Source organism: Asterias rubens, chromosome 4, assembly GCF_902459465.1.
Source record: "Asterias rubens chromosome 4, eAstRub1.3, whole genome shotgun sequence".
Classification (NCBI taxonomy): Eukaryota; Metazoa; Echinodermata; class Asteroidea; order Forcipulatida; family Asteriidae; genus Asterias; species Asterias rubens.
The window spans coordinates 8,395,171-8,419,949 of NC_047065.1; the positions used below are offsets into that span (position 1 = coordinate 8,395,171).

The window sequence follows — 24,779 nt, forward strand, 5'->3', positions numbered from 1 at the left end:
TTAATGCCTATTTCAAGTTATGATGCACCTATTCTTGCTATCATGGTTATTGTACCTAAAAAGCAACTCAATTATAGCTTCATTATATCCATATTGTTTCTGCATTCTAATGCTCACACGGCGTTTCATCCCTACCATCACCAGACCTATCCTAAGACACAAGTTTTATTGGGCAAATCTGTCAGAATGGAACAGAACATCTGTAATCTGTCAACCGCAATGGTTCGATACTGCTGCTCACATTCTTTATGTTCCGCTCCCATAGACCGTGCGTAAAAAAGTATTAACAAACGCACGGTGGTGTTTGTTTACTCCAGTAACGCACGAACCAAAACCAAGATGGCGGCCCCCATAAACGTGAAAAATTACACGATCGGACGATCGTTTTTCACCATTTTTTTTCAAATACTGTGTAACTTTCATCACCAGGAATATAATGTTTTTTCTTAGTTATATTATATTTGATAAGTTTCTGATGATTAAAATGTTTTAAATAAAATAAACGGAAAATCTTACGTCTTTTGTGTAACTTTTTGTGTTATTTTATTGTATTCTCTCATTACATAAACACTTCAGAAAAACGTCGAAAACAAATTCCTCTCCAATTATACAGATATACACAAACGTGATTACAAATATTTACAATCATATCTTTATTAAAATTTAGGTTACAAATCTGGGCCAGAAAGTTTTAGAGACTTATAGGCATTTGTTTTGGGGAACTTTGTACGCCGGCTTCTGAAATGAACGTACGGGCTGTGTGAACGTTGTGTGTTAATCAATACGAGTGACGTCACAGAAAGCCCGCGGAAATGAAAAAAAAGTTTTCCGTGTACAAACGAATAGGCATTATTTGAGGTGCTTCACAGCAGCCATCTATGCATGTTTTATACACGTTGAATAATGAGCAGCTATGATTTCCATTTAAATATTCTTCGTAAATTGTGCCGTTGTTGTGGAAAAAGGCTAACACACAAAGCCCAGGATACTAGGAAACTAGTAGAGGCTTCAAGCTGTAGAAAAGAAATTTCTCTGATTTTTGGAGTAAACACTTGGGAGGACAGTAGTGATACGCACCCAAGGTATATTTGTTTAAACTGTTCGAGAAAAGTAAGACATTTACAGGCAGGGACTAGGGACTACAAAACTCCAGATACACCAGCAGTTGACTGGACAAAACATACAAGAAATAAACGGTGTAAAATCTGCGATTTGTACCACACTAATTCTAAAACTGGACCGCAACCTAAAAGTAGGGCTGCTACCAAGCCGATATCTGCCGTGGTAGAACTTCCTTTTAACATCTCTTCGAGCAACATATTTGAGCACCTATCCCAGACAACCCAAGACGTTCTGCTCGAAAGTTCTCCAAATTTAGAAGTATTTGGAAGGAAAGCTGATGAACATTCTGTCTTTATTTGCTCAATTTGTCAGTGTATTATTTCAAAACCCTCAGTGCAAACACCCTGTGAGCATTATTTTTGTGCAGTTTGTTTGTCCTCATATTTCAAATTTAATCGATCAACTCTACTCAAATGTCCATCTTGCATGTCACAAATTCAGTTCACTGATATTCGAGAAAGTCCACGAATTTTGAACGTACAGCTTCAAAACTTGGATGTAGCTTGTGGTCTCTGTGGGGTCATTGGTCGACTGCAAAGCCTAGCAGCCCATTCGTGTCATGCATCACCGAAGTTGAACGACCCACAAAGTAAACACCGACGATGCACTGTCGTAGAGAGTGTCGCCCCAACTAGTCCCGAGGATAGTCTCGCTGAAGCTGCTGCTATCCTCCGCAAGAGTGCCCTGTCGCATCCCCCTGGGCAGCCAATTCCCCTGGCAGTTGAGAAGGCAGCTGATCGCTGGACCTGGATCAAGTTGAACCAGAGAGGAAAGGTTGCCACGTTAGAAACAGGAGGCAGGGTAAGTATTTACATTAACAAATCCTCAGCGTTTTATAAATTGGTGTCACTGTCAAGGAATTGTTTTAATGTCAATGAAACAATGCTACGATAGATAATGAAAACTAATATTTATTCCTTTTTACACAGCCTGCTCAAATACGCCAGGTTTCTAGCACGAAACAAGATGAAACGCAAAGTTCATGTGAAAAGGAAACTTCCCCAATGCCACCCAACAAGGCCCTAGCTATGATGCGAGATGCTCATTTGGCATGGGACCAAGTGCGGAAAATACGACGGTATGTACATATCAGAATTAACTTTGAAAACAAATGGCAATATTTAATATATCATAAAAAGTTGTTCAGTACATGTATTTCATCATGCCATATGTTATATTACCCTTTTTTCAGCTACATGCCGACTCCAACAATTTCTTCCGAAAGAGCCATGCGACGTAGCCAGAAAGAACTTCTGAAGAATTATGTTGAGGGTGAAATGGTTGCTCTGCAATTTTCGAGCTCCAAAGCAGATGCAATTGCTGGTTATATTCTTCAAGATGCACCCTTTGTGAGAATAAATGATGTTTGCACCATGATCTTCGACTACCTTGACCGACTGGATCTGTAAGTATTATTTAAATAAATAAAAACATCATTATTAATAAGATGCTGTTAGTATTGTCTATAATTACTGACTTTTTCTTCAATTTAAACAGGACAAACTCACTCACGTGGCATAACGGCGTAATCCCGGATAATGAAATATGGGTGAAGTTCGGCGGGGACAAGGGTGGATCATCGTTCAAAATGGCCTTCCAAATCATCAATGTAGTTCATCCCAACAGCTTAAAGAACACAGTCACTTGTGCATGCTTTTGTGGAGATGACAGCTACTACAACCTGATGAAAACTCTTCCTCGTGTAATCGACCAAATCAGTGATCTTGCCAATCTGGAATGGAGGTAGTTATAATTATTTGATACTAATAATTATAAAAACAGGATTCATTCAACCAGAGTGACCTTTATAATTAGTATTTTTAACAAAACTTTGTTTGATTTATCTATTTCCAGAGGGCATAAATTTCGTCTTTTTAGCTTTGGCGATTATGCGTTCCTCACAAAGCTGTATGGAGTATGCAGCTCTAATGGTATGTATACTGTGCCCATGACATGTAAACGCTATAGCACAAAGATTTAATTTTCAAACATGCAGAATGTCATACAATTCCATTCATCCATTCATTCCATTCTTTTCTTTTTATTATATTTTTCTCTTCAGCCCGATATTGCTGCATTTACTGCAGAATAAGCAAGAGTAATATGCAGCGACCACTATGCGAGCGACAAGCGTCATTTAGAAGGTCACTGCAGTCGATCAAGGAGCAGCATCAGCTCTTTGTTGAAGATGGGCAGAAGAGAAGCAGGGCCAAGGATGTGTCATTTAGCATAGTGAGCTCTCCTATGCTCCCTGTTGAGCTTGATTATGTAAGTTTATACTTGTAGTTTCAATGTAAAATCAATTTACAAAATGTGCTTAAGAATTTTTTTGTTTAATTACTTGCAAAAAACACTTACCCTTTTTCCCAAAATTGATATAGGTGATCGTCCCTACACTCCACATATCCCTTGGAGTGTTTAAAAGGTTGTATGACCTCTTCGAGCAAGCGTGCCATGAGCTAGATGTAGCCATCCTGAAAGAGAGAGCCATTGCCAGAGATATTGATGACGACTTTGAGGACGATTCAACGACCGACTTTGACAAGAAAGTTGAGAACGAGCTGTGCAGGAAGAGGACAATCAAAAGAGATCTTCAAGAAAAGCGAGATCAACTTGAAGACCTCGAAGAGGACATTCCCCTTCCCCTTCTAGACAACCATCATGGAGTCAACGTATTGAGGGCAGACATTGCTGAAATGGTTTGTAAATCTATATTTCTCTGTCATTGTGATTTAACTTGTGAGCCAATGAATAAATAATAATTATTATTATTTTTATTTTTTTAGGAAAACAACCAGGGGACGACTGAACTGGAGTTTGGTACAGGGCCAATTGCCAGTAGTTTGGACGGTGTGCTGAAAAAACATAAAGTGAACAGACAGGCTTACCATGGGAAGTCTTTCGTGGGAAACCACGTTAACAAGTGTTGTCAGGTATTACCATAACCCTCTCAGTGAAATAATTGCAAAAATCATTTTAATCAAATTTGATTAAACTTCCGTTTTTAAGCAATTTTAATGAACTTGGTACCTTTTAGCTTCAACCTTATGTACTGCTATCATGTCCTTCACAGATACCCGTTATAGATGCCCTCACGTCTCAACCTCGACTGATGACCGACCAACTCCCACTCGATGAATTGACTCTTGAAGCATCTGCCACAATAAGAAGGAATTCGGCAGAAATTGGTGTTAAATTCCATGAAGCGTTTTCTTGTTTCGCAGATGTGCACAAAGCCATAAACCACTGCAACCCTATCACGCAATCAGACATGGAGCGAACAGGTAAGAATCAACAGGCTTATAAATTTCAATAGCACTTCAATAATTAAAAATAAAACAAAAAAACACCTAAATAAAAAGATCACTTAGCATTATTTTACAAATGCACACAATTTTCATCTTTTTTATTAGACGTGTGCATTAAACACTTCTTACGTGTGTATCGTCGATGCTTCCCTGATGCCAGCATTACACCTAAGCTGCATATGCTAGAGGAGCATACCATGGAGCAGCTGCGGCGATTCAAGGTTGGTCTGGGGCTACTGAATGAGCAAGGCGGTGAGCTTTTGCACACCGAGTTCAACAGAGCTGGACGAGCAGTGCACGGCATGAAGGATGAGCTCCAGAAGCTAATGAGTATCATGCGACGACATCTGACGACCACCTTTCCAGAAGTGCATGCAGAAATGAAGAAATAGAAATATATAAAGTAGTATGCTCGAAGCAAATGATGAATTGAAATTGAATGTGCCATAAATAACACTAACAAGGCAAACACTATATGCCCCTTCGCATAAAAATGAAAACATAAGATAATTGTTTGTACATATATATAAATAAATACCAGCGTTGTTTTTAAATGATCTAAAAAATTATTCATGTTTTTTTTCGGAGGCCCTTTTTTCTTAATTAAAATAAAATTTGACCGCCTTCACCAATGCAATGTGTCCTTTTCTTTATTACCTCTTATCAATTGCAATTTCTAGGCCCCTACTCTCCCTACCCTACTTTATTATTTCATAACATTATTTAAATTCAGAAAACTTTATAATAATTATAAAATAGTACAGTAGGCCTATGCAATTCATAATTTTAAAATAAATCCAAACTGTATTTAAATCGATGTTGGTTGAATGAAGGTGAATATCAATATAATGTGGGCAAGATCATAAGAAAGATCAGAGCAGAGAGGGACAAAGACTCTGAAAATATAAACATGCCCGTATTGTGACTGTCTGGGCTCATGAAGCATGCATAAACCCATGCATTAAAAACCCACCCCATGTATTAACTACACGTACATTGCACATGTACATACACGAAAAGCTACGTACAGCGTGTACCGCATCACTGTGTACACACACAAAACGTGCGTTTTGTACGTGTTGTTATTATGTGATTCACGAAACTAAAAATATGACCATTTTCAATCATCCGTAATCATCGGTATTTATGTTGGCCCTTTCTTACCTTTGGGATAAAATGACTCTTGAAAACGTTATCCAACCATATGTAGACATATTTTTTTCGTAGAATTGTCGAACAATGTTGAAAAACGGCATTATATTAGCGGGAAATTGCGGGTTCCGGCTTTTACGTACAACGCGGTCACATGTACCTAAATGCCCACCCAGTTCTATAAGTAAACAAAGGTCACCGTCTTTAAAAACTGTTTATTCATGTTTATAATTGAATATTCATTAAATTGTCCTCAGAAATTATGCAAATTTTATTAACTGTCCAATCAAAAACCCACAAACAAAAAGGGGTCAAACGCTCATTCATGAATAGCCGCAAAGCCATCATGACGTCACGAATAGGGTTTTAGGCGTTGGCCCAATCTGACCAACAGAGGGCGTACTTTTTTAGACGTGAAACAGCCGTGCAGCATCTTCAAGTGCGGATCATCATGAACCAAGTTTTAGGGGGAAAATCTGTCGAAGAGTGAGCTCACGAATGCGAAACCTTTACGGCATGGGTCCGGGCCCGCTCAAGGGCCCGGGAAAATTTTGCATTCTAGATGCTCTGTGGTGCAATCTTTAGACCATTTAGCGGCCAAATGTCAAACGAAACAGAACAATGAGCTGTGTGAATATTGTGTTCCAGTGCTCCACAGTTCCACAGTGCAAAACACGATTTTCATGATAAAGGTGGTCAAACAACACGGGGAACCTTCGAAAATGGGGTGGGGGGGGGGGTTGGGGTACACGTCCCTTCCACTCTTTCAAGGGGGAGGTGCAAATCTGTCAACGATGGAGCATGCGTGTGAGAAGCCTTTACTGCTCGGGGTGCGGGCCCGATTAAGGGCCCGGGAAAATTTTGCATTTTAGATGCCCTGTGATGCAATCTAGGGCCAATTTGAGGGGGGATATTGTGTCATCCTTTGCCCACAGGATTAATGCCCACATAGGGACACAGGGTTTCGTCTTACACAGTGCAAAACTTGGGCTTCATGATAAAGGTGGGGGGGGGGACATTTGATATTGTGTCCCCCACCCTCCCAAAGGTGGGGGGGACATGTCCCCCTGTCCCCCCCCCCCCCTGATTGACGCTTTGCACTATTAACAGTTTGATGATTTTTATGTTTTTGGAGCAGAAAAAGGAGATTTAAATTGTTGCTAATGTGATGATAACTCGCTGATAGGACATGACTGGAATGCTTTCGCCATGCAGTATATTGACCATGCATTGTGAATGGCAAACTGTATCTGGAAAGACAACAATCTACAGAAATTGACTGGATATACACAGCGCCACTTCATAAATTCATTGACTTTGGTTCCTTCACATTTTAAAACAATTTAAAAATGTGTGTGCATTCCATATCTGCATGGAATATAAATGAGGAACCCATTTTTTGTAATATGATGGTTTAGCACATAAAACATTGCCATACTTACGCATGATTTGGCTGAAATCGGGTCTGATGGCATTGCAAATCAAACCCGTCCGTCTAGCTGTCTTCTACGTAGTTAAAAATGCATCAGAAGCTGCCACGCTTTGATGTTCACATGTAGTTTAAAGTCACTTAAAAAAACCTGCATAACTGCAAGAGGGTTGCCACTTCAGGAGATTTTAATATCCTTCATAAAAAGGCACTCGACAAAATTTAAGAACAAATACATCCATCAAGTTTTTGAGAAAATATTTTAGCAGGATCGAATTATTTTCATTTAGATATTAAGAAAACAATAATTTTCAAGATCTTGCGTCAAACCCCCACCCCCCCCCCCCCCCAATTCTGTTACTCTCATTAATCTGATAGAAAACAATACTTGGCACAGTATTTTGTGTTTGATGAACAGTAGCGCTGGATTACTTTATTAGGAATACAATAATATAGCTATGGATATTATATGAAGGTTAAAAACAGTATTTTCCACTATGGAAGAGTCAGAATCATCAATAATTGCTTGCAAACCTAAAGATTACCAAATGTATTACTTTTATTCATGTTACACCACCATAAATGAAACAAAATTATGCATGGGAAAACTCCTTTATACCATTTCAGGCAATGTGTTCTATTCACCTGATGTAAATCTGTCAGACACTCAACGAGTTATTAAAACATGAGTGGTTTTGGGCAAAGAATATCCTTTCTTTCACTGCTGTTATTTAGATAAAGTTGCCTGTGTTTTAATGTTCAAAGTTTATCTATTGTACTTATCAGAATTGCCTATACATGAACAGACTTAACTTTTCAACAGTTATTTTAAATTCATGAACTTTTTGGTTGAAGATACAGGATAATACAACAATGGCTACACTATTGTCACTCATAATACTATCATAAATGAAAAGGCTGCATAATGGTTGTACTACTTCAAGCATTTCCCTTTAATACCTACATAATATCAAACCATACAAGAAAACCCAAATCAGTGAAAAACATAAAATCTTATCAAATCCTTAAATGTAAATGAGAATAATGGAAGCACTTTGCAATGACCATAAAATCATATTGCTGAACTGTATGTTTTACATTAATGTATACAGAACTAGTTCAGCAAATTCATTATAAGACAAACCGCCATCCTATAAAAACATTGATCATGCAGTATATTATAGGGCAAATAATGAAGTAATCCATAATGGATATTAACCAAAGAGAATCTGTGTCTTGAAATGTAGAATGGTATTTTAAAGCAAAACAACAATCTGTTACAAAACAAAACGCATCATTTCCAATACAAAATCCAGACCTTGTGCAGATAGGTTTCATAAACAAACAATAATATAAAATATTGACTGCTTCGAGTGCTATGGTTAAAACTATGACTCCCAAGATGATCCCTGAATAACGGTCCAGGAATCACCGAGGGCCCTGGATAACGGTCCAGGAATCACCGAGGGCCCTGGATAACGGTCCAGGGATCACCGAGGGAGTCCGAGTTTTAACCATAGCATGAGTTAAAGCAGTCAATATTTGTTTTATAACACCCCCAACATACTATTTATCTACGTAAACGAAACGTTCGTACGCGGGTTTCAAATACACAGATGCACAACTGATTGGGTTCGAGGTTGGTAAAAAGAAGTCTGGGTACTGCATGCACGCCATGTGATATGCAAACGATGCACTTTCACACGTCCGCCGTCTAGTAAAACCAAGACATATCATGTGACGCGCTCTTTACCAATAAAAAGGCAGAATATTTTTTAAGGGATGTTATAATGTAGGTTATTATCAAATGCCTTAATACTCATGTTTAAATAGCACAATGAAGTCCTGAAACAAGACCATTGAACCTGCAGCAGGAAATACTTCAGGATGTGAAGTACACCCTGTGGGACAATGTAAGAGTTTAAGGGACATGTTTTTAACTCAAACATTTAGGCCGCTTTTTAGTTTTCTATTTTAAACTTGATCTGTATTACAAGTATGAAGATTTAAATGTATGTTTGTTTTGTTAGTTGATAGCCCAGATCCCTGTATAGGTTAATATTAACTCTTATAACACCCCTTACCAATATTCTGCCTTTTCATTGGTTTAGAACGCGTCACCTGACCATGTCTTAGTTTTGCTAGACGACGGCCGTGTGATAGTGCATCGGTTTGCCGTGCGCTAGTCCGAAAGACTAGCACACGGCGTGCAGTACCCAGACGTCCGTTGCGTGTACGAGTTTGTAACCATTTCGGATTACATGCAGAGCACAGTAAAAGTTTTCGCAATCTGTATTCGCGTCGTCCGTGGATTGTAGCATTCAGGTCTGTAAAGTCTGTACATTATTTAGAAATGTTTGGGGTGTTATAAAACAAATATTGGCTGCTTTTACTCGTGCAATGGTTTAAACAATGACTCCCTCGGTGATCCACGGAGCGTTCTATTTTCCCTCAGCTTCGCCTCGGGAAAATAGAACGCTCCGCCGAGGGAAAATAGAACGCTCCGGGGATCACCTCGGGAGTCATAGTTTTAACCATAGCACTCGAAGCAGTCAATATTTGTATAATATTACACATGCCTTAATTCATACTTAGGGATGAAAGATATGCAGTTTGGTGGACATCTTAACCCAACATCTTGAATCAGGTAATTCCTTTTTCTTTACATGTTTTACTCCATAAAGCCATGTACCTCACTACATGTTATACACATCAATGTGATCAGCAAAAATTCTTCCAAATATTATTCCTATGCTTTTTAATATTCTTGTTTCATTAACCAGGCCATCATTGGTACCGCACATTCTTATATTTGTACATGTACTCTCTGATCTGATTGTTAAATCAAAAACACTCTTAAGGCATTACAATAGCTACATAAACAAAGATATCATACATACAGGTCTGCAATAGCTTAACCTGCACATCAATCTCTACTAATGATAACTCATACATTACGTACAGAATATTTCTTCCCTCATGTACAGTTTAGAATGTTTAAAAAATCAAGTAATACACCTTGCAACCCAATATATTACCGGCATACTACAGTTATAAGAGTTAGAATTAAGGAGTCATAACTGCCGACTCTGCCAAGTTTTAAAGTTGATATGTATGACAGGTAAATTAACAAAAAATATTGAAAATTTGCTCTTAAACATTTAATTTTCTATACAATTATTTATATTTACAGAGGAGGGGGAAATGTTTATACAGTCACAGAAGTTAATGTTCACTAAGTGCCTCACCAATGGTGCTATAAATTAAACAATAAAAACTAACTTTAAAACTATGTATGGTACAGCCTATCAAATCTTGACGTAAACTTAGTCACAAATGGAATTCTTGTTGTGTTTTAGTGTTACCATTCGACACAGTGCCAACAATATCTATACCACTTTAGAGTGAATTTATAATCTAAATCAAAGTATCTGGCACATTCTCCAAAGAGTACGGCAGATCCCTTAGATACAAATTGTGCTCAAAAAACACTAAATTCACTTTACTTTTTCTTTAAAGACAGTGGACACTATTGGTAATTGTCAAAATCCAGTCTCCTCACTTGGTGTATCTCAACATATGCATTAAATAACAAACCTGTGAAAATTTGAGCTTGATTGGTCACCGCAGTTGCGAGATAACTATGAAAGAAAAAACACCCTTGTCACACGAAGTTGTGTGCTTTTTCAGATGCTCGACTTCGAGACCTCAAATTCTAAACTTGAGGTCTCGAAATCAAATTCGTGGAAAATAACTTCTTTTTCGGAAAACTACGTCACTTCAGAGGGAGCCGTTTCTCACAATGTTTTATACTATCAACCTCTCCCCATTACTCGTTACCAAGTAAGGTTTTATGCCGATAATTATTTTGAGTAATTACCAATAGTGTCCACTGCCTTTAACAATGTGTTCCTAAGAGCACATGTGTACATGGCACATCCATCCACTGCTGGGAACAGACAGTCAAAGGAACAGACAGTCATTAAATCAAGGTTTTCATCACTCAGGCATATCCAACAAATCATCTGGTGTTGTAATGTAATAAACTCTACCTGGCAAGTAGATACACATGGTGTTACCACAAATCAAATAATATAAACTGTTACCTCACCATGCAATGCCTAAGATCATAAATGTATGTAAATGGACAGGACAGATCTCCTCTTAAAGGGTGTATGTACTTTTTGTAGGACAAAAAAACACAATGTCCACAGATTTACACTAAACTTACACAGTTTGAAGATAACGGTAGTAGAAAGCTTCCCTGAAAATATTACGTGGCGAGGTGCTGTAGTTTTGGGGAAATGAATAAAACAATGTAATGAAAATAATTTTCCTCTCATGAGACGAAAATTAAAAGCATTTACAAATGTATTTTCATGACATTGTTTCACTCATTTCTCAAAAACTACAGCACCTCAGTAATTCATATTTGAAGGGAAGCTTTCCACTATCATTATCTTCAAACCCTGTAAGTTTAATGTAAATCTATGGACATTTTGAAAAAGTACCCAAATCCTTTAAGAACATTATATATATATTTTTTTATGAAGAATAATGTTTACTCTTCATTCTATCCTGCACAACTGATTTAACAGTGACATGGGTAATTTGGTAACAAAATTATATCTAATTTATAAATTGATGTATTTGTGTGCATAGTTTTGTGGTAAAAACTCCTGGCTGTGACTTTGCAAAAGAAATATCTATTGTAGCTATTTTATTGTTACTTTGACTACACGCATTCCAAATCTCATTTGGACACAATTGATTAATTGACAAAGACCAGTATTCTCACTTAGTGTATTCCAACCTAAGCATACAAAAACAATTGTGAAAATTTGGGCTCAATTGGTCATCAAAGAAATGAAAGAAAAAAACGCATTTGTGTGCTTAAATTTGTGTGCTTTTAGATTCCTGAAAAAGGCTTCAGGCCTGAAGTCTTTCTCAGATTCAAATATTTCAGTGAGAAATGACCTCTTTCAGAGGCAGTTTCTCACAATGTTTGTACTATCAACAGCTCTCCATTGCTCGTTACAAGGTCATTTTAATGCTAAAACACATTTTGAATTATAACCAAAGTTAAACATAATTGCTACAAAGAATACACTAATAACAAACTTACAAAATAACACATACTATTAGAAAGGCTACACAATGAAATACATATATTAGCAAACCCTAACCAGCATGAAACATTTTTTTAAAAAAATCGTTGTATTCTTACGTGTGAATAATGAGAGAAAAATGAAAACTTAGTACAAAATGATTATATCAGAACAGTGGTTTACATTGCAATAGTGTTTGAAACCCAATTGTTTCATTATCTTAACACTGACTTACTCACCACAGACATAGACATCTACATACATGCACGTACATGTAGGTAGTTTTACCCTTAAAGACACTGGACACTATCGGTAATTGTAAAAGACCAGTCTTCTCACTTGGTGTATCTCAACATATGCATAAAATAACAAACATGTGAAAATTTGAGCTCAATCGGTCATCGAAGTTGCGAGAAAACAATGAAAGAAAAAAACACCCTTGTCACACGAAGTTGTGTGCGATTAGATGGTTGATTTCGAGACCTCAAGTTCTAAATCTGAGGTCTCAAAATCAAATTCATGAAAAATTACTTCTTTCTCAAAAACTATGTCACTTTAGAGGGAGCCGTTTCTCACAATGTTTTATACTATCAACCTCTCCCAATTACTCGGTACCAAGTGAGGTTTTATGATAATAATTATTTAGAGTAATTACCAATAGTGTCCACTGCCTTTAAACAAAAGAACTTTGTGGATACGATTAGAACTATAACTTCAATCTCGAGTAAGTTTTGTTTTACCTTTCATGACTTCATGTCCGTTCTCACTTATCCCGAATTGCACAAACAGATTGTTTGAGAAACTTCCTTCTTCACACAAACTTGAAAGAAGAAACAAATAATGTGTGCAAAATGTACTCATGAAATCATTGTAAAATGGTGAGAAGGTCAGTTGACATTGATTACAGGTCAGATCAGGTCATCAGTTTGTCTTGATGCTGGGTATTAAGGTACCAAACGCGATGTCCCAAAGCTTGCTGGAAATCCCAAATCCTGAAAGTGAAAAAATTATAATAAATAAAACCGGTTATCAGTTAAATTGTTCTTCTGTTGGTACACATAATATGCTGTTTTGAAACTTGTTTTCTCTGGAAGTGTCGTGGCCGATCGGTTAAGATCACCGAATTCAAACTCTGGTGTTTCTGATCAGCAGAGTGTGGGTTCGAATCCCAAGCCGTGAGACTTGTGTCCTTAAGCAAGACACTTAACCATTGCTTCGTCCTTCGGATGGGACGTAAAGCCGTTGGTCCCATGTGTTGTGTAACGCATGTAAAAGAACCCAATGCACAAAAGAGAAGGGGTTCGCCCCGGTGTTCCTGGCTGTGGCTGCTGTATGCGCCGTAGCACCTTGTAAACCATTATAAGGTGCTAACTAACTGGGTCTAAAAATTCATCACTGAAATAACCCATCTTTCTGAAAGTTTGTATATACTCAGCGCCTTGAGTACCTTGTGTGATAGATACGTGCACTATATAATACTTTGTTATTATTATTATTATTACTACTGTAAGAGCATAGGGACTCAGCAGTGATGCATAATACTATGTTAAAAGTGCATTGAGTGTCACTTAGTGACGAATATGCTTGCTATTACAGGAAGCCAATATTATTACAATACAGATATGATTCATTTTTGTTATCTTAGTTGAGACAATCATAAAATGGTAACAAAACTTATAATAATTACAAAATGAGGCGTTTGTTGAACTTTATGGGAAGACATGTTTGGATTTTGGTTTCTTTTCTTTAAATCTTTTTCCTTGTATCAACAATGCTATAGTCATACATGAAGTACATGTATAGAGCTATATTATTAAAGGTTAAAAACTTGACCGAATTTATCATAATAATGAGTTTAATAATAATCATTAGTAACTACATGTACCCCAGTTGAAGCGCAGACCACGCAGTGAGAGTCAACAGTTTGGGCAACAAGTATTAACCAGTACTTAAAGGCAGTGGACACTAAGCTTGGGCGGTTCCAGAAATTTGGGGCGCGGTTCCGGTTCCAAAAAAAAGCTCAGTTCTGAGTCATACCCGGTTCCACTCTTTATAAAACATAAGCCGCCCGTCCCGAGCTCACACACACACAATTGAGCCGATCTATTTTAACTGAAAATAACCAAGTTAATCAGACATCGGTCCCGAGCTCACACACACACAATTTGAGCCGATCTATTTTTAACGAAAATACCAGAATACCCACCAAGTCAATCAGACATCGTGCCACTGAGTACGGAGCTCCAGGAGTGCCATCCCACATATCGAGTTACCGACATCATTTATCTCATCAAGACGAGACCATTTTATCTAAGTCGACTTGGTGAGATAAATTATGTTGTTAAGTCAACTGATTGTTTTGAATAAGTCGTCTTAGCAAAATAATAAGTCGGTAAGTAACTGATTCCACGAATAAAGTCGTCTTGATGAGATAACGTATGTCGGTAACTCGATATGTCGGATGGCACTCCTGGAGCTCCGTAACCGAGCACCTATTCTCCCTGCATTTAAACAAGTCTTTGATTTGGCGTACGTCCGTAGTGCAGTACGTCTGTAAAAGCGGGTACAAAAAGCGGGTACCCGGTTCCACAGAGGAGTGGAACCGTGGGTCCGGTTTTCAATTTGGAACCGGGTAGAACCGGGTAACCGAAGGAACCGCCCAAGCTTAGTAGACACTATTGGTAATTGTCAAAGACTAGCTCCACAGTTGGTGTATCTCAACATATGCATAACAATAACAAACCTGTGAAAATTTGAGCTCAATCAGTCATCGAACTTGCGAGATAATAATGCAAGAAAAAAACACCCATGTCACACGAAGTTGTGTGCGTTTAGATGGTTGATTTCGAGACATCAAGTTCTCAATCTGAGGTCTCAAAATCATATTCACAGAAAATTACTTCTTTCTCAAAAACTATGGCACTTCAGAGGGAGCCGTTTCTCACAATGTTTTTTACCATCAACCTCTCCCCATTACTCGTCACCAAGAAAGGTTTTATGCTAAAAAATATTTTGAGTAATTACCAATAGTGTCCACTGCCTTTAAGTCCTAAAAACCTTGACGCTACTTAATACCCACCTTTGTCTTGGATCTCATAGTGATGTCTGACGTGGTATGTTTTCAGTTCTTGAAAGTAGGTACCTGGTCCTGGACTGCCATGGTGAAGGTAGTAATGTGTCAGATCATAGCATATATAACCAAGGAGCGTACCGCCCATAAGGGTGTATGCCACGGGTACAGGTAAGATAGCAGTCAGGACAAAGTAGTACATGATCACAAAGACTGCTGATGCTATTGGAGGAAATACAAGACGACCTGGATCAAAAGGCACCTGTCAAAATGGAAATGTATTGTTAGTAAATGAGCCAACACCTGTAAATTATACCAGCATCATGGAAAACATCCTGCAGATTTGTCCATGAAACATAAAAAAATGAACTGGCTGTAATGGTACAGACATTTTGATTGTGGGCTTGGAAATCCACATTTAATGTATAAATCATGTATGCACACAGCTGGAGAAAAAAAGAAAAGAAGATCAACATTGAAACATAGATGTTCAAATATCAAAATCAATTATCCAAACAGATCCAAACTTGAATGATTGCAAATTCAATATTGTGGTTTCAAAACATGTGCAGAAGGTCTCAGTTCAATATAAACAATACGTTTAATAGTTAATGTTGCACTACAATTTTCAATGTTGCTGTCATCATTAGAAAAAAATGGAAATTTGTATCATTATTCAACTTATCAATCCAATTTACCTTGAAAAAAAAGTTACCCCTAAAAGAAGCCAAAGTACTTCATAAAACTTTACTTGTTTTATAATGTGGAAAAGACTATTTCTATGCAAGGGCATGTACATATATTAACCTAACTGCCTCTAGCCACTGGACACTGCTCTTGAATGGACCATGAAATATGCTAATTACATTCACGCATGCGTACAGACCCTGTTGGTTGGCAAACAACATAGAGTTGTGCACTAAGCAGACGTGCAATCACGTCTGCGTCACGCACCCATTAGCCGTGTACAAAACAGCGCGATGTTCGCTCATTTTGCCAATGGGAAGGGTCTATTGCAAAGGTCGTGGGTTTGAAGCCACCCGAGTAATATGCCTGTGATTTTTTTTCCACAAAACTCTGGTGTGTACTGAGTTTACAGTGTGCTAACACACATCGATGTAAATGGGTAAAAAATAAAATTAGTATATATTAACCTACACACATCTCAGCTGTTTAAATGAGATTACATGTATCTAATCAAAGCTTGGTATGAAGGATATACCAGCACAATTATATTAAATACTTGACTACTCACAAGAAAAAGAAAAAAACAGAATGTGTGGTAGCTATAAAGCATTACACACATTGATTGTAAGAAATTTTGTCCCCTCTAACTAGCAATTATAGATAAGCAGTTATGGATAAGTCTCTGTTGAACAGAAGCACCAGAGCTTGAGTTTGGCCACGACACCCTACAACTAAAACTTAAATTGGACACTGAATGAAACCGACATGCCAGCGCATAACATCAGGGGCTCAACGGGTTAATGTTGATGCTACCTACAGGTTCAGAGTTAACCATTTAGCCACTGTACCGCCCAGCCGCCTCTATGCGGTACGAGGAAACCTCGCTAGCTTGTGTTTGTAGAAAAAAAGGAACATCAAAAGAAACTCGATAGTCATTAGTAGGTCTACGCATTTGTTAATATATTTAGTTGTTATAAATCGTTATTAATTCTCCCTTCACAGTTGACTTGTCGAAGCTAATGATGATGAAATAATTTAGCTCTTACGAAAAAAAAAAACGCTCATTAGTAAACAGGAAATTGTTCATCATTTATGATGATATTGTCGAAAATTGACACCTTCGCATTCAATCAGTATGAGCATTGAGCCAGGCAAAAGCCTTGAAAAGCTATTGTGTCCATTTCATCCGTGCACAAAAAATATTCGCCATAAAAATTACCGTAGCTGTTTAACGAGAGGCATTTATTGTTCCCATGGGAACTTGTACTTTTATACAAATATTACCGAAAGGGTAAAAAATTATACATACATATTAAGCCATGGCTATCTTTTAAAATGCGAACTACGATTCAGTAATTTACTGCAAGAATCTTGAGAAATTGGTTTTCAGCAAACTCGGGCGGTGCAGGGACTAAAGGTTTAAAGGACACTGGACGATGGACACTGATAATGGGTGCATTTGATTAGCTTCCCTGGGTTTACCATGCGGTGCTCACTCGGGTGAGCCCCTGACAAGAGCTACATGATTGATCACTCACCTAAGCTTGGGCGATATCACGATATTATCGAATATCGCGATATTAATTTGGAAACGATTTCGATATCGGATCGATTTGGTTTTAATCGAAATATTGATATATCGCGATATATCGCGATATCGATTAAATATCGCAATATCACGATGTATTTCCTAGCTGAGACATCTTGCACCCCATAGGTTTGGAGTAAAACCAGAAGAATAGGTCATTAGAACACCTCTCTTATGCTATGACTGTCTCTTCTACAACTTTCACTTGAAGTTTGAAGACTGATGATGTCAAATTTAACTAATCGTGATTATATCAAATACCGCGATATATTGTCGGCGATATATCATGAATAAAATAAATTAATATCGCCCAAGCTTACACTCACCGCTCTCGTATTGACATCATGCACCTTGGGCCAGCCTCCAAGTGAGCCACTCCACAAGCAGGGCACTGGGGGCTGACCTGGGTGAGCCCCTGGAATGACGTCAAAGCTATTTTAACGCACCGGGGGCAGACCTGAGTCGACCCAGGCAAGCTAAACAAACGCACCCAATAATACAACAGGTAATATTGAAGTTATGCAATACCTTGTGATGTTGCCCATGAAGGACAAAATGAAGACCAATGAGGATCTTGGAATCTTTAGGTGGTTCCATGTGGAACAGGAAACGATGTAGGGTGTACTCCAGAAATGTCCAAAGCAGGATACCAGCTAAGAACACCAGAGGGAATGCCTCATAAGAGACCGAAATCTTCAGGGCTACAATCCAGGTGGGAAGAAAATGGTGTCCAAAAATAACAGTAGTACCACACATTGAGGGAAAAGATTTACCAAGATTAAAATGTGCAAATGTATGTCAATGGAAATGGATGCAATATTATGACCACAGGAGAACTATTGGTTACAGTGTAGCTAAAACTTACAAAAACTTAAAACACTAGGATGTAAACATTTGTGAAACCTTTCACTATAAAAGCTTCTTGACTTTTGACGGAAAAAGATATATTTGGTAGCATTACAGACACATTTTAATTGATGATCTGCGATATAAAGCTTAGTTATAACAATATTAATGGGGACTAAAATTACACAGAAAAGTGGACACACTTTTCTTTACTTTTTTTAAATAATTTTGTATTAAAATGTTTGCGCATAATTCAGAAGACTTCACAGAAAGAATTGCAAACACTCGGTTACATTAGCCAATGTCTGAACTATAATCAAAGCAAAAATGCTAAGTTCTGTTGACCAAAACATAAGGAACAGATGATGGATTGCCTTAATAACGCTAAAACATAACTACTTGTAAGCCTTGGAAATCTCATGCAAAGACATGTATTTTAAAGGAACACGTTGCTTGGATCGGACGAGTCTATAAAAAGTGTTTGGAACTGTTTATTATGAAATGCACATGGTTAGAAAGATGTTTTAAAAGTAGAATATAATGATCCACACAAGTATCACTCAAAATTGCACGGTTTTCTTTTACGTCGCGAACTATCACGGTCGGCCATTGATGGGAGTCAAAATTTTGACTCCCATAAATGGCCGACCGTGTTAGACGACAGGGTAAAAAGAAAACCACGCAATTTCGGGGCATATTTGTGTAGACCATTGTATTCTACTTTTACAATATCTTTCTAACCATATACATTTTACAACAAACGGTTACAGAACGATTTTCAAAGACCAACACGACCGATCCAAGGCAACGTGTTCCTTTAAAGACTCAATCATTTACCTCCACCAAAGACACTATCAAACATCCAGACATCCTGCCATTGTTGAATTGCCAGCCAGCATATCATCATAATGAACGGGATCCACGTGAGTGGCACTGCGTACCAGTTTGATGTTGAAAAGTACTCAATGAAGTCATAACGAAAAAGACGCATGGTGTCACGGCTTACGGGTATGTGGGTCCACTCATAATACTTCTCTCCAAGGTTTATTACTTGCCATAAAACTGGCTTGTCATAATCTACCATGTCCTGTAGAAGATAAAATCGAATTTAAAATTATTAAATTACTTGAGTTTTATGGAAAGACCATAACTGTGTACGACCAGTCAAGTCAGATTTTACTCCCGTAGTTCAAGATAACTCTTCCCATTTTATTTAGAAATTAGTTTCAGCTTCTGGGGGAAAATTGTCATTTTCTAACTTCATATAGTTCATGACATCATGCCAAGGTTTGTATTGAAAAACACTTCAGGATAGAAGTTTCCTGCTTCTAGCTTGTTACTGTACACGCACGTACGGGAAGTGTTCAATGGCGATTGACATTGGACACCTTCCAATCAATACAAAATGACTGAAGCTGGAAGCAGGAACTTAATTTCCTGAAGTGTTTTTCAACAATAAAATTCCTCTAATCTTTATGATATTTAAAAAACAACATGGTTATTTGCTGCATGTAATTCCAAGAAAAGCAAAGTGCCACAGTACCACAAAATTGATGAATGGTATTATGTTAAATACTAGGTCGGTAAGTGTATACAATGCACTGTTATTATGGATGCTGTTCATTACACGACCTTCAATATTGTCAGGTGACTCACTAGATAATGTCATCAATAGATTATTTTATTGTCACACCATACTATCTCAAAGCTAACTTTTGTGTTCTGTTTTGGTTTTTAATTCATTGTTTCTACTGTTGTTGGGTCCGATTTTTGATATGTACATCTGAATAAAATCAATCAATCAATATGGAATGTTTTTGCACGCTGTACTTGTTATGATAATAAAAAATAGCAAGTCTTTTCAAAGGTTCAGTTTTACTACGTACAATTCACAACTCAATACCTATGTAGGAGATATGTGGACAAAATGAAGTTAATTGTGTTTTTATACTCTGTTAGCTTTTTTAGTGTGGTAGTTGACCTTATAAGAGATATTTTACCTTGCTTAGAAATCTTAGAGACAGTGGACACTATTGGTAATTGTCAAAGACCAGTCTTCTCACTTGTATCTCAACATACATGTATGCATAAAATAACAAACCTGTGAAAATTTGAGCTCAATCGGTCGTCGAGTTTGCGAGATAATAATGAAAGAAAAAACAACCAGCTTTGCTATACGTAAATCTCAATTATCACTCTGCGTTCGTTTAGACATTTTACATAAAAATTACTTTAATAAACATGCAATAAACAAACAATTTAGGTTTATCGGGACACAAAAAATCACACTGTATTTAGGGAATTGTTTTTAATAAGGTGAACATCTCATCAACTATTCAATTATGCAAATTATTCAGCTGTGTACTTGCAAGCAATCTTCATGATATTAAGAAGTAATTTGGGATTGGCGGTTACCTCGACTGACTTTCCTACACCATTGGTCTTGTGTGTCGTTCCTCCATTTAAATGACCATTTTGGCCATTGACATGATGCTTCCCATTGGATTCGGTTTCACTCTGAAAGAAAAAACAATTTACCCAATTTGTTGTAAAGAACGTGTTTTACTTTAGATTCAAAAGATGCTAATTTGATCTAAACATACATGTACATTAAATCAATACTAACAATGGAAATTGAAGAATTTGTAGGAAAACATTGTCATTCCAACAATTTTAGAAAACTAAGCATCAGACTTTAACTTGTTTACATGTTGACTGAAACTGACTGGCATATATTGGATTTCATTTTGTAAGTTACAATATTTTTGTACTTGTTGGCACATGATCAGACTCTGCAATTAGCAATATCTCTGTCCACTACAATATGTATCACTGACTCTGCTAAATTACTGCACCTGCCATTCTTGTTCTCATTATTTAGGTGTACACTATTCTTTTACTGCGGAACTTCCAAGCGCCATGCACTGTCCCTTTTAATAAACTTGTCAATAACATTTCAAAAACCACAGCCTTGTCCAATATTTGATTGCGTTGATAAATTGGAAACATTCAAGTATATAGGCCGAATGATTTGCTGATGAGCTTTACCCATCATTCACCACGTACATTGTATGTCCGTCGGTGTTCGGATATAAGGTTCGCTCCGTTATCGCCTACCTAGAGACCATAGCATAGCAATGAAACCTTGTAGTTCTACCAACTAGGATGGGGAGAAGACTCCAAGAATGGGTATGGATGTATGGTCATGGAAAAGTTACATTTTTAGGACATTGTTCATGGTGCTATTGTTCTATTTTATCAGACTAAGTTCTAGAACCGCAGTTTCTGATATGTTTTGTCCATGATCTTGATACAAATTTTGAAAAAGGGAGTACAGCGGATACCATACAGCGCCCCAGTCCCAGAGCCAGAGTGGGTCTACTTTTTATACTTTTTTTATGATATTATTATTATTAATATTAATTACTCAAAAAGCCAAAATGTTTTAGTTTTTTTTAATATAGTAAAAATATTAATTATGAATAAATTTATCCACAACTGCACAGTCACTGACGACATGAGACATGCAGTCACATACACACAGTGACACTGACAGTGACTGAAACAGCCTACGTTTAAACATTTGCCTTTGGATTACCTCGAACTCTCCAATGTAATACTGTTCCATGAGTTTGTAGGCATTACTGCTGTGTTTATGTGGATTTTCTCTGTCCATCAGGGTGGTTACATCACGACCTGCATTGTTCTTCAATGGTTTCTCGCCACCAGGATGTCGACTTGCAAATTCACTGACATCGTACACTCTGTTTTCTCTCACAAAGCACAGACGCCCTGCAGCTTTCCATGTATCAAGCTCTTTTTTACTTATACGGCCCATGTTCTCACCACTTCATCCAAAAAGATGACTTGTTTATACTTTACTTGGTAGTGAGCTGATTCTGTATTTTATGTAACGACACAACCAACCACGCCCAGAGTTTCAACCTATGTCACTGATGTAACAACTAAACTACCACCACGACATTCCATCAACAGCACGTACACACATGCCACCGTTGGTGGATCGATGCCAATGTAAATGGATTGAGAAATGGCGACTTAACCTCCCTACGATTGTTGTTCCGTTGTTGTATAGTAGGGTGCGTAGTCTTGGTGCAAGTCGTTGTTTGAATCTCATATGGAACGCCAAAGAGGTACTTATTATTGTTGACCAAGACTATGATCGGGCGTGTGGGAAGGTTTGTGTTGGAGCAATTCTTAGATGACAGTCGAGGAGAATTGTGTGGTAAAAGAAATCAAGAAGGTGTCTTATACCAGTTCATAACCTTTATTACACAAACATCAAAATACAACATGATGCCATGGCGCCCACTAAATGGGGACCCTTGATTACTCATTAGCATAATACAAATAAATACAACAACAAAATGCAAAGATGCAAAACTAGCTGTAAGTAAACAAAATATTGAAGTAAATGCATAGTTCCAACCTTCCGCCTGTGCTATAGGAGGTCTAGTCCTTCCAAACGCTCCTCGAAAAAGGTTTCCCAGTCGGGAAATCTGTCCGCCGGAGATTTTCCTCCGATTGGGAGATCAACATGTTAAAGAAGGATATTTCAAAGGAGGGCGCTATCCGAAGAAGTTTCTACACAGTTCCACGTATTGTGGGTGGGGTGCAGAATCTCCGGTGTGGGGGGGGGGGGGGGGGGGGTGATCTCCTGCCACCTACAATGCGCCTAGCTAGCAGACTACGTATGTTGTTGAATCAAGAGGGGCAACCTGATTTGTTGTTTCGACAGATATGAATACCGGACACTTCGGCACCTTGCAAACTCGGCACCAGCAAACCATGAACAAACTCGTCACAGTCGTAAACTCGGCACCCACAAACTCGGCACATGCACAAGTACAAACTCGGCACCCAGCCAAATGGTTGCCGAGTTTGCGAGGTACAGAATTTGCTGGTGCCGAGTGCCGAAGTGACCCGTACAGATAGAACAGTACGTTGGTGTAATTATTATCCCAAATTTAAAGGAACCTTGGGTCGGTCGAGTTGGTCTTTGAAAAGCGTTTGTAACCGTTTGATATAAAATGCATATGGTTAGAAAGATATTTAAAAAGTAGAATTATGACCCACACAAGTATCACTCGAAATTGCATGGTATTCCTTTTACCTCGTCGACTAACACGGTCAGCCATTTATGGGAGTCAAATGTTTGACTCCCCATAAATAGCCGACCGTCTTATAGTAAGCACAGTAAAAGGAAAACCACGCAATTTCGAGCCAAATTTGTGTGGATTATTGTATTCTACTTTTAAAATATCTTTCCAACTATGTGCATTTTATTTAAAAACGTTTACAAATGCTTTTTATAGACCAACTCGTCCGATCCAAGGCAACGTGTTCTTTTAACTCCAATATCAAAAAGGGCACCAAGATCATGCAACTAGCCAATCGATCATCATTTTGTAGATATTGTACGATAACTTTTTGCATCATCAGCAGAGTGCAATTAGTGGGCATGGGAGATGCAAATACTACTATAGCATGTCTATTTACAAACTTAAAAAGAGCAGTGGTCCTAGGATTTAACCGTGATGAGTGACACCAGAGGTGACTGGTAGCCATTTTGAAGAAGAAAAAACACATTATCGACCACCACTAACACTCTCGTCAATCTTCCATCCAGGTAGTTCTGACAATGATCGAGTGTGCCACATCGCATCGCCTCATCAGCTCAAGAACGACTTTTGGGGGAGTCAAATCAGTGTCAGTGCACGTCCTCTCTCCCAATTAGAAAATAATGTTTGGTAAATTTAGCTAGCTGTGATAATGCAAGACTTCATTTACGCATCAACCTGCCCGTTGGCAGTCGGAATGAAGGGTTGATTTACAATGGTCAAAGTTGCTTGTAAAGGCACCGTTAGGACTTAGAAACCAGGCTATAACGGTAATAAGCAAAGGCTATTTCAGGAACAAAAGTCCGGACCACCACTAACCATCCATCACTGAACTCATCAATTCAAATACAAAACTGAACATTAGTCGGTGCAACTGCCGCTGTTTAGTAATTCAATTGCAGCTTTCGAACTCTGGGTACTAAATTTTTAATTTAACAGGGTTTGGGTACGTTTATACATGTAATTACCCCCAGATCATGTCTGGCAAACCCATCCTATGCATATAGTTTCGTCCATACATGGCCAAATTTCATATAGCGCTGTAGCGGCCGATGTGCTTACTTAGTAATTTCTATTTCATAGCACTGTTAACCGTAAGCACATGAAAAGGCATACTAACCTTCCGGTGCTTACCACACGAAAATAAATGACGTCACAATGAAAATCCACGGCAAACACGTTATAGGCCGCCCAACTTTTCTGCTAACCTGTCAAATACGCTAAGGCTTCTAAGCAAATTTTTCTGCTACAGTTGACACACAAATTTGCTTACCGTTAAGCAGCGCTATGAAATTGGGCCCCTTGATCCTCTCCAGTCGGTAAGGAGT

General features: G+C 38.0%; 2 protein-coding genes across 2 annotated transcripts; one reads left to right on the forward strand and one right to left on the reverse strand.

The window, feature by feature from the left end:
* The first annotated feature begins 2,310 nt into the window (after positions 1-2,310).
* Positions 2,311-4,822, forward strand: LOC117288892. The gene is made up of 8 exons (XM_033769760.1): positions 2,311-2,527; positions 2,620-2,865; positions 2,977-3,053; positions 3,185-3,390; positions 3,504-3,821; positions 3,909-4,055; positions 4,196-4,406; positions 4,536-4,822. Exons 1-8 carry the CDS (start codon positions 2,319-2,321, stop codon positions 4,820-4,822), a joined length of 1,701 nt encoding a protein of 566 aa, XP_033625651.1. The 5' UTR covers positions 2,311-2,318.
* Positions 4,823-12,727: 7,905 nt separating this feature from the next.
* On the reverse strand, positions 12,728-22,363 carry LOC117288779 (fatty acid 2-hydroxylase-like). Its single transcript, XM_033769616.1, has 6 exons — positions 21,909-22,363; positions 20,726-20,827; positions 19,148-19,397; positions 17,993-18,165; positions 15,199-15,451; positions 12,728-13,111 (listed from the first exon to the last, which is right to left on the reverse strand). The coding sequence occupies exons 1-6, from the start codon at positions 22,146-22,148 to the stop codon at positions 13,041-13,043; spliced, it is 1,089 nt and encodes a 362-aa protein (XP_033625507.1). The 5' UTR covers positions 22,149-22,363; the 3' UTR covers positions 12,728-13,040.
* Between the last annotated feature and the right edge of the window lie 2,416 nt (positions 22,364-24,779).

What these genes read in the sequence shown, in the direction of transcription:
- LOC117288779 (XM_033769616.1), bottom strand. Translation starts at nt 22,148, where the DNA reads ATGGGCCGTATAAGTAAAAAAGAGCTTGATACATGGAAAGCTGCAGGG. An exon ending in ATTACATTGGAGAGTTCGAG is followed by an intron (nt 20,828 to 21,908) that starts GTAATCCAAAGG and finishes TTTTTCTTTCAG; the next exon opens with AGTGAAACCGAATCCAATGG. An exon ending in TTCATGGGCAACATCACAAG is followed by an intron (nt 15,452 to 17,992) that starts GTATTGCATAAC and finishes CCATTTTGACAG; the next exon opens with GTGCCTTTTGATCCAGGTCG.
- LOC117288892 (XM_033769760.1), top strand. Translation starts at nt 2,319, where the DNA reads ATGCCGACTCCAACAATTTCTTCCGAAAGAGCCATGCGACGTAGCCAG. An exon ending in CTTGCCAATCTGGAATGGAG is followed by an intron (nt 2,866 to 2,976) that starts GTAGTTATAATT and finishes ATCTATTTCCAG; the next exon opens with AGGGCATAAATTTCGTCTTT. An exon ending in GGGCAGACATTGCTGAAATG is followed by an intron (nt 3,822 to 3,908) that starts GTTTGTAAATCT and finishes TTATTTTTTTAG; the next exon opens with GAAAACAACCAGGGGACGAC.